This window comes from Neophocaena asiaeorientalis, unplaced genomic scaffold (assembly GCF_003031525.2).
Source record: "Neophocaena asiaeorientalis asiaeorientalis breed wild unplaced genomic scaffold, Neophocaena_asiaeorientalis_V1.1 scaffold62, whole genome shotgun sequence".
NCBI classification, from domain to species: Eukaryota; Metazoa; Chordata; class Mammalia; order Artiodactyla; family Phocoenidae; genus Neophocaena; species Neophocaena asiaeorientalis.
This window is the reverse complement of record NW_020175191.1, coordinates 6,075,288-6,085,126: the sequence shown is the minus strand read 5'-3', so window position 1 is coordinate 6,085,126 and position 9,839 is coordinate 6,075,288. Positions and strand designations below refer to the sequence as shown.

Here is a 9,839-nt window from a genome sequence, read left to right as displayed (position 1 = left end):
TTTTTTTTTTTTTTTTATGATACGCGGGCCTCTCACTGTTGTGGCCTCTCCCTTTGTGGAGCACAGGCTCCAGGCGCGCAGGCTCAGCGGCCATGGCTAACAGGCCCAGCCGCTCTGCGGCATGTGGGATCTTCCCGGACCGGGACACGAACCCGTGTCCCCTGCATCGGCAGGCGGACTCTCAACCACTGCGCCACCAGGGAAGCCCTACACTTGTAGATTTAATCAGATTTTTCTATTTCTGAGGGCAATTTTAGTCATTCACTTTTTTTTGGGGGGAGGGGTTGTTTTGTTTTTGTTTTTGGCGGTATGCGGGTCTCTCACTGTTGTGACCTCTCCCGTTGCGGAGCACAGGCTCCGGACGCGCAGGCTCAGAGGCCATGGCTCACGGGCCCAGCCGCTCCACGGCATGTGGGATCCTCCTGGACCAGGGCACGAACCCGTGTCCCCTGCATTGGCAGGCGGACTCTCAACCACTGCGCCACCAGGGAAGCCCAGTCATTCGTATTTTTAAATGAACATGTCCATTTTATTTGTTTTCAATGTCATAAAAGTTCTTTATTCACTAATACACATTGAAAAGTTTTTCTCTGTATCTAGTTATGTTCCTTTACTATGCCTGATGTTATTTATTGGTGCCCTCTTTTTCTGATCATGGATGCAATTGTATATTGATTATTGGTCTTTTCAAAGAACCAGCATTTTTTTTTTAACGTCTTTATTGGTATAACTGCTTTACAGTGGTGTGTTAGTTTCTGCTTTATAACAAAGTGAATCAGTTATACATATGTTCCCATATCTCTTCCCTCTGGAGTCTCCCTCCCTCCCACCCTCCCTATCCCACCCCTCCAGGCGGTCACAAAGCACCGAGCTGATCTCCCTGTGCTATGCGGCTGCTTCCCACTAGCTATCTACCTTACGTTTGGTAGTGTATATATGTCCATGCCTCTCTCTCGCTTTGTCACAGCTCACCCTTCCCCCTCCCCATATCCTCAAGTCCATTCTCTAGTAGGTCTGTGTCTTTATTCCTGTCTTACCCCTAGGTTCTTCATGACATTCTTCCCCCTAAATTCCATATATATGTGTTAGCATACGGTATTTGTTTTTCTCTTTCTGACTTACTTCACTCTGTATGACAGACTCTAGGTCTATCCACCTCATTACAAATAGCTCAATTTTGTTTCTTTTTATGGCTGAGTAATATTCCATTGTATATATGTGCCACATCTTCTTTATCCAGAACCAGCATTTTGTTTCACTGGTCCACTCCTTTTTACTTTTTATTTTATGAATTTCTTCATTTATCTTTATTATTTCCTTCTTCCTACTTTGTTTGGGTTTATTTCCTATTTCACTTTTACTGCAAGCTCACTTTGTTTATTTTTAGTCTATTTCACTTTACCTAAGGCTATGCATTTCCTTTTGAGTATTTCTTTGGCTGCATCATGATGCTTTCAATGTATTCAGTTGTAAATCTTTTAATTTCCACTGTTTATTGTCCATTTCTAATTTTATTGCATTATGGTCAATAAGCATGATCTGGATGTTAAAAATATTTTTTAATTTCCTGGGCTTCCTGTGTGACCTGGTGTACATTGTCAGTTCTTGTGAGTACTATATATGCATTTGAAAAGAATTTGCTGTTAATTAACTCATTTAATCCTTAGAACAGCCCTATGGAGCAGGAACTATTTTTATTCCCCATTTCTCAGAAAAGGAAACTGAGGCCTAAAAAGTTAAGTAAATTATCCAAGTAGTAAGTGACAGAAACTGCTTTTGAACCCCGTCAGTCTAAGTGGAAAAGTATTTTGATAGCATTGCTCTGTTGTGGTCTTCCCTTCTAACGCTGCTGATGAGAAGTCTGATGTCAATCTGATACTTTTTCCTTTGTAGGTAATCTATTTTTTCTTTCTGGTAGTTATTAGAGTTTTATCTTTTTCTTTTTTAAACATCTTTACTGGAGTATAATTGCTTTACAACAGTGTGTTAGTGTCTGCTTTATAACAAAGTGAATCAGCTACACCTATACATATATCCCCATATCTCCTCCCTCCAAGGCTATGTATAGTTATGGCTTTGTTTTTTCATTGCCTCTGTGATCTAAAGGATTATAATCTGGTTTCTGATCACATTCTTAGTTAAATCAAAATTCCTTGTGCTGGTCCATAAAAGACCCTAAAAATATGGTTCTGGGATGTTTGTCATCTCATCTCCTGCCCCCCCCCATCTCTCTCCCTCTCTCACTACTGGTCATTTACATAGACCTTCTGGTTTTTCCTCACATTCACTAATTACACCTTAGTTTTTTTTACACTAACTTCTCTTCCTAGAAAGTTTTGTTCCCACATGTCTGTCTGCCTGGTAGATGGATACTCCTTGTCATTCAGTCCCCAGTGAAAGTGGCATTTCTGAGATAGGCTTTCTCTGGCCACCTGATCTAAAGAAGGCCCACAACAACACAGAGTGCTCTCTACCATTTCACCTTGTTTTATTTTCTTATCAACAACTGCTCTTTAAAAAAAGAAAAATGTTTATTTCCTTTATGTATTACCTTCTTCTCACTAGAATGTAAGCTCCATGCAAGCAGGGACCTAAATCTAGTCTTGTTCATTGCTCTCTGCTCAGCACACAGTAACCACACCTAGCCCATAGTAGGCCCTGAATATATATTTGTTCAATTAAATTATATCTTCAAATATTATTTCTTTTGATTTGTCCTAATTATTATTAGACAGATGTTGGAATTTCTAGTTTTTACCTCCATGTATTTTAAATTTTCTTTCAATTTTACCCCTTTGGGAATTTCAGCTTAACTTCCAACTAATTTATTCTTAGGTGGAGTCTAGTCTGCTACTGAAGTTTTGTTTCAACAATAACATTTTTAAGTTATAAATTCTCTAATTTCTTTTTATAACTGTGCTTCTTATTTCATGTATGTAAATATTCCTTTATCTCACTGAATATTAAAATAGTTTTAGACTCTAATCATCTCTTACCTCCAGCATACATTTTTATGCTTGTTGACTTCTTTAGTTTTCTAACCAATTAGATAAGCACACTCATATTTGCCTTTAATTACCCTGTAAGGCTTTTGGAAGATCAGTAGTTTTATTATATCAATAAATTTGTAAAAGTTTAATAGCCCTATATGGCTTACAGTATCATCATTTTATTTATCTTAATCTTACTTATTTTATTCAACTCAACTCAAAGCAGCAAATATTTATTAACCATCCACTGTTTTCTGTGTACCAAAGGGGACAGTTGATGAACTCAGTGCCTGACACATAGAAGGCTCCAATAAGAGATACATGTTGACTGAATAAGTGTTTGATAATAAAGGGATGAAAAATTGAAATATAAGAGGAATCGGGTGGGATTTTATAGGAGGGGATATTAGAGTTTAACATTTCAGAGATGGAACAGTTCTGCATGGTCTCTTGTGATTGGAGTGGGTCCAAGAGATGGTAGGAAGAGAGAAAGTGGAGACAGGAGTGACTCTTTTAAAAGTAATGTGTTGATAAACAGTAAAGAGTATACAACTGTTTTGTTATTTTTCTCAACAGGGGGGTTTGCCTCCCAGGGGACATTTGGCAATGTCTGGAGATACTTTTGGCTGCCACAATTGGAGGGGTACTACTGGCATCAAATGAGTAGAGGCCAGGGATGCTGCTAAACCTTGTGTAGTGCACAAGATAGCCCCCATGACAAAAATCTAGTCCAAATGTCTTTAAATTTCAAGGTTGAAAAATCCTGTAGAGCTGTGTGAAATCATAGCGGGTGATTTTGGTATTTAAGGTGAAGAGAACAATTATAAATTAGGTGCCTATCTTGATTATATTTCAACTTCTTGTTTACCACATAAAATTGAACAAGGCATTTAATCTTTCTAGGCCTCACTTTCTCCGTATTAAGAAGAATATTACCCTTTACTGATCTTACCATGCATAACTTTTCTATCTTAAGGACTTGACCTGAACCCCAGTTCCTCCCAGTAAGCAGCCTTGGGCTTGGGCCAGGCACATAATTTCCCTCACCCTAATTCCATTTCTGTAAATTGGAAAATAATAGCTACTCAGCAATATTGCTGTGAGGCTTATGAGATAATGTATGTGAGGGTGGCCCACACAGTGCTTGGCATGTGGTAGGCACTCAGTAAATACTTATTGAATCCAAAGATGTGAGAGCACAGTTTTGAGTCCTTTAAAAGAAAGAGTAAATCATTAAGAAAAATTATATTAATATTGTTAGTTTGATTTCTACCATGGTAAATTTTCCTGTTTACCATTTGCATTTTGTGTTATCTATTCTAGTACATGTATGAAAATTATATATACTTTAATAATTTAATATATATATAATTATATATAAATTAATGTTTTAATGGATTATAAACTTTTTCCCTTTTACTTTGGTAGTCACTGGTAATTACACTGCCACTTTGTATAATCACCAAACTTTTTGGTAGAAACTGCCTTGTTTTTACTAAAAGCAATGGAAATACGTGACTATCAGTAAGGAACTGACCATTAAACCGATTCCTCCCAACTCTTTACGTCAACAGGTTGTGGCAAGTGAAGAAGACCTTGTCCCACCGAGTCTGGCGGAGCCGCCTCCCAGAACAGATGGGCTGGACCACAGAATTGCAGCTCACATCATGTCCATCCTGCCCTCTCTCTGTCTGACAGAGAAGGAGAAAAAGGTCAGATGGTGTGAGAAAACCAAGAAGTGTGTATGCTTTGAAAAGTATGAACTCTCTCTTTACATCAATACTGTTTTAATTTGAATAGAATCTCCATGAAATATTCTTATCTGAAGAGGAAAATGAAAGCAAACCAATGCCCAGAGGCCCTCTCCTACTGAACTATCACGATGCCCTCGCCCACAAGAAATATGTGCTAAAGGTAATAAGTAACCAGGTTACCCTGAGGATAACGGATGCAAGAAATCTCATTAGTAATTATTCAGTTGAAGAAATCTTAATGAGATAGCTTTACCAATGCTAATTACCAGTAATATACGAAGTAGATACCTGCTTGCAAAGTAAGATCTCAGAAAATGGAAATGAATAAAGGAGAAATTACATCAGCAAAGAAAACTGGCCTAAATACAGAGGTCCAATGGACCATTAAATCGATTGCGACTACACCAAATTTGCATTAAAGCCTTGCTTTATACATCTGCTAGTATGAAAAAACTAGTGAAAAAAAAAAAAAAAAAACTAGTGGAGGCCAGAAAAGGATCTCAGAAGGGAGGGAGGAATACATTTGAGACTTTGGCAGTTTGTCACTGTGAATGAGGAATCCATCATTTGTGTGCACCAAGAACCTCTGGCAAAGTGAGAACTAGCTTTTTTGACCTTCAGCAAAATACCAACAGTTTGTCTTCCCCAATTACCATTGATTTCCCCTGTTCCCAAATAATGAGAGCAAGGGTATCATGTTTTGCCTTCTCCATATGCATAAGGCACTTGACAGCTTATTTTAATGTCTTCTGTCATGTTGCTCTTTTTCATCAGGACCTAAAGAATTTTGACCTGGTTCAAATTGAGCAGAAGATGCAGTCTAAGTTGCCACTGTGGGAATTCCTTGAATTCCCTCTGCCCCCACCATGGAACAGCACGAAACGTCTAGCTACAATTCATGAGCTCATGCACTTTTGTACAAGCGGTGAGTACATTGCTTTGTCGTAGCTTAAGCTCGTTCATTTATGGTCACGTGTGCCTCTAACGATTACACCCCCATCTGCAAAAAGTATTTTGATTATTGACCTTTCAGAGGCTGGGGTGGGTATTTTGACTGACTGCCCTTTTCTTATCTTGAATAATGTCATTAGCAGTAGGATGATAGCTGTGATGCATAACTTCTTCAATTTGATGCCCTGGCTTTTCTTGTCACTGTGTTTCTACAAGCACAATCCCCTTCTTTATTCCTCCTCCCCGCCTCCCAATCCCACATCCCCTCATTGACATCATTGGAGATGACATGGTAGCCCCCATCCTGGTTAAGAGGAGAACTTAGAGCGCCCCCTGTGGTGTGGTGCTGAGAGTGTTAATACCAGTTCACCTCCTCTCAAAACAGGAAGGGCCATTTTCTGCTCTTTGAGGACAGTGGAAAGAGGGGTCATTAAAAATATCTAAAATCAGCTTCTCATTGCAGAGTTCATGGGAATTTTATGATCTAGACAATCATTTCCTAAAACATATACTATTTCCACTTGAGGCAATAAGCAAATGCCTTCCTGCTTATAAGAAGAAATATGAAATTACATAGACATCTTGATTTGACCTAGAAAAGAAAAAAAGCCTGTGCAGATTCTTCTTTCTCCTTTCATTTCTAACTCTAAGCAAACTATGAACTATTTTAATCTTGATTTCTTTTTTCATTTTTTTAGTAGGCTTAGTAATAGAAAAAGCTAAAATTTTTAATACTGCCATGCCTTCACCTCATGGAAATGTGCGGTGTAGCCTAGTGGGCCTGGGTATGTCATGTCTGTTGTTTACATAATCACCCTCTTCCTGGTGTTCTGAGAACATCTGGCCTTTATGCTCCTTCTGCCCTGTGATATGATTTTATTCTCTCTCCACCTCCGTTCTACCCTCCACAGCACAGGATTCTTGGGGGTTTTTTTATATGAACAAAGCACATTTATTGAGTCATTTTTTTACAGTAGCAAAATACTGGAAACAAATTGAATGTCCCTCAGAAGCTCTCATTAAAATATCAGAAACCTATGTGGTACAGAATCATGCGACTTAACAACAGTGAGGCGTATCTATATCGTGACGTGGAACAGTCTCCCAGATAATTAAGTTAAAAAAGGAAAGGAAACAAAAGATAAGAAGAGGATGATTTGTATGCTCACATTTGCTTTTGTCTTTTATGGGAGAATATGTACACATTCTTTTTTATACAATTTTTAAAGGTCACATTCCAGTTAGTACAAAATATAAGCTATATTCCCCGTGTTGTACAATACACAAGATTCTTGTTTGTGTTGCCACCACTGAAACTGCCCACATATCCTGCTCCCATATCCCATCCCAAACCCTTGTCCCTCTGCCTCCCCTCCTTTTCTCTTTCCTCCTTAACAAGTCCAAAACCAAACTCTTGATTTCCTCAAAACGTGTCCCTTCATGGTCCTCCTTATTTCAGTAAATGGCGACTATTTTCTACCAAAACCTTGGCGTCATCCCTGGTTCCTCTTTTTACTCACGCCCCACAACCAATTCCACCATGTCCCTCACTACCAGCCCAGTCCACCACCACCTCTCACTTGGACTATTTCGATAGCTTTCCAGTTGGTCTCCAGGCTTTCCCCGTTTTATCTACAGTCTTTTCTTCACACAATAATGGGAATGACCCTTCTAAAATGTCAGTCAGATCATGTGCCTTCTTAGCCCAAAACCCTCTAGTGATCACCCATTTCCCTCAAAGTATTAATAAAATCTAAACTGTTCTGCCGCCCACTTTTGGAGCTCATCATCTGTCAAGCTCTCGTTGTTCTACTCCACTCTATCTCGTTGACCTTACTGTGATTCCTTGGACAAGTCACTTGCACCCTTGCCTCCATCTTTGCATTTGCTCTTTTCTAGATATCGATATGGCTTCCCCACTTCTTTCACATTTTTGCTTTACTTGTTCAGAGGGCTTTTTGCTGGCTACCTTATATAAAATGGAAGCCTCTCCCCAATCATTATCACTTCTTATCCCCTCACCTGGCTTTACTCTTCTTATCATCTCTGATACACTATACACTTACCTGTTTATTCTGTTTCTAACTGCTACAATGGGTAATCCATAAAATCAGGAGTTCATTGATTTGTTTACTGCTGTGGTCCCTTTACTAAAGTCACTGGCAAGTAGTAGGTGCTCAAAAAATATTTGTGAAATGAATGAATGAACAAACTTAATTCTGTCACTTTTAACCACTTTCCTGTCTCTCTTCTGAATTTCCTTGTATTTTTTCCAAAAGGAACCTTCCCGCTGCCCTCACCTCTGTTGGAGAGGAAGTGTAGGTGACCTCTGATTCATTGATCTGTCACTATCATTTCGCCTTCCCTCACTGAATTCCGTGGTTATTTGTTAACACCTACCTCCCACCTCTCTATCTTGAACTTCTAAAGCACAAGAACCAAATCTTTTCTTTAAATCTCAGGCAAAGAAAAATACATAGAGTACAAAGCCTAATACATAGAAAACAAAAACAGGTGAGTGAGTGAATGCATGAATAAATGCTATAAAAGAATAAATACACAAGTTAATATAGCCCCTTGAAGGCTGATAACCTTTAAAGTAAAATTATGAAAAGTACTGTACCAGTTCATTGGATGGAAAGAGGCCTTTTCTTAGCCTGAGTGAACAGAAAAGCCTACTGAACATAACAGCCTATGTTAGACACGAGTGAGTGACTTCTCTGTTTTAAATTACAACAGCAGCAAAAGGTGCTTTTGCTTAAAAATGATGTTTTCTTAATTTATTTATTGAAGTATAGTTGATTTACAATTGTGTTAATTTCTGCTGTACAGCAAAGTGGCTCAGTTATACACATACCTTCTTTTTTACATTCTTTTCTGTTATGGTTTATCCAAGGATATTGAATGTAGTTCCCTGTGCTATACAGTAGGACCTTGTTGTTTATCCATTCTATATGTAATAGTTTGCATCTACTAACCCCAAACTCCCAGTCCATCCCTCTCCTACCCCCTCCCCCTTGGCAACCACAAGTCTGCTGTCTATGAAAAATGACAAGTTTTAAATATATTCAACCAATATGATACCCCAGAAAGTCCATGTGAATTAATCTGGACACCTAATATTCATTCAGCTATGAAGCAGTTTGTGAGCATTATCTTAATAAATTATATCTTGATTGTGCAGCTTTCTTATTATTAGTTACCTTTGGTATTTGTTGCAGAACTGTGGAGCCCGTGTGTAAAGTCAGGTCAACACCCATCATGGCGTGACTCCTTTGTCATTTTGGTGGACTGACTCCCTGGTTGTCCCTCTTTTAGCCCTTTACCATGTGGTAATAAAGAGCATTCCTAGCAACACTTGTCCTACTTTCTTACAGAAGTCTTGAGCTGGATTGAAGTAGAACGAGCCTTCAAAGTGTTTACTTTTGAGAGCCTGAAACTCTCTGAGGTTGATGAAGAAGGGAAACTGAAGCATTCTAGAATGATGTATGGGACAGATTCTGAGATGTTCAACATACCATGGGACAACCCTGCCAGATTTGCTAAACAGATAAGGCAGAAGTACATCATGAAAATGAATACCCAAGAGACCAGTCAGCAAACAGGTACACTGCCTGGAAGGAACAAAAAGTATTCTCGCATTGTATGATTGTCCATTTGTCTAGCATTGTATCTTATGGATCCTCTTTACACTGCCTAGATAGTGGAATCAAAGACAGAATTTTATTTCTGGATCAGAATTGGTCAACATCTATGCAAGATGATGAGATCAACAAAGAACCTTCCAATCCTAGTCAGCCAGATACTAACAATATGAAGTATTCTGACCTGGATAATAGGAAATCCTTAGACTCTGATTACAGAGAACCATCAGAGCAGGAGAACAGCTTGAAGTCGCAGCTCCAACCTGAGCCTTTGAGTAAGTAAACTTGTGTCTCTGTGTGTGTACGTGTGACTATATGTGTGTGCGTGCATGTGTATAGACGCTACTAGAGAATGTATAAACCAAAAAAAAAAGATTCAAGGTGCATTATTTAAATGCCTCCCTATTTCAGTTGAAAAACTGTTTAATATCTAAATTATTTGGTTAATTAAACTTTGTTACTTAGTGTTGTTAGTAAGTCCTCATTATTTAAAAAAATTT

General features: G+C 38.6%; 1 protein-coding gene across 1 annotated transcript in view; it reads left to right on the top strand.

The window, feature by feature from the left end:
* Positions 1-9,839, top strand: part of SPAG17 (sperm associated antigen 17) — a 221,319-nt gene that overhangs the window by 80,839 nt on the left and 130,641 nt on the right. The window contains 5 exon segments of the mRNA XM_024764900.1: positions 4,565-4,702; positions 4,791-4,904; positions 5,519-5,669; positions 9,073-9,300; positions 9,396-9,614. Coding sequence (XP_024620668.1) covers positions 4,565-4,702; positions 4,791-4,904; positions 5,519-5,669; positions 9,073-9,300; positions 9,396-9,614 — 850 coding nt within the window.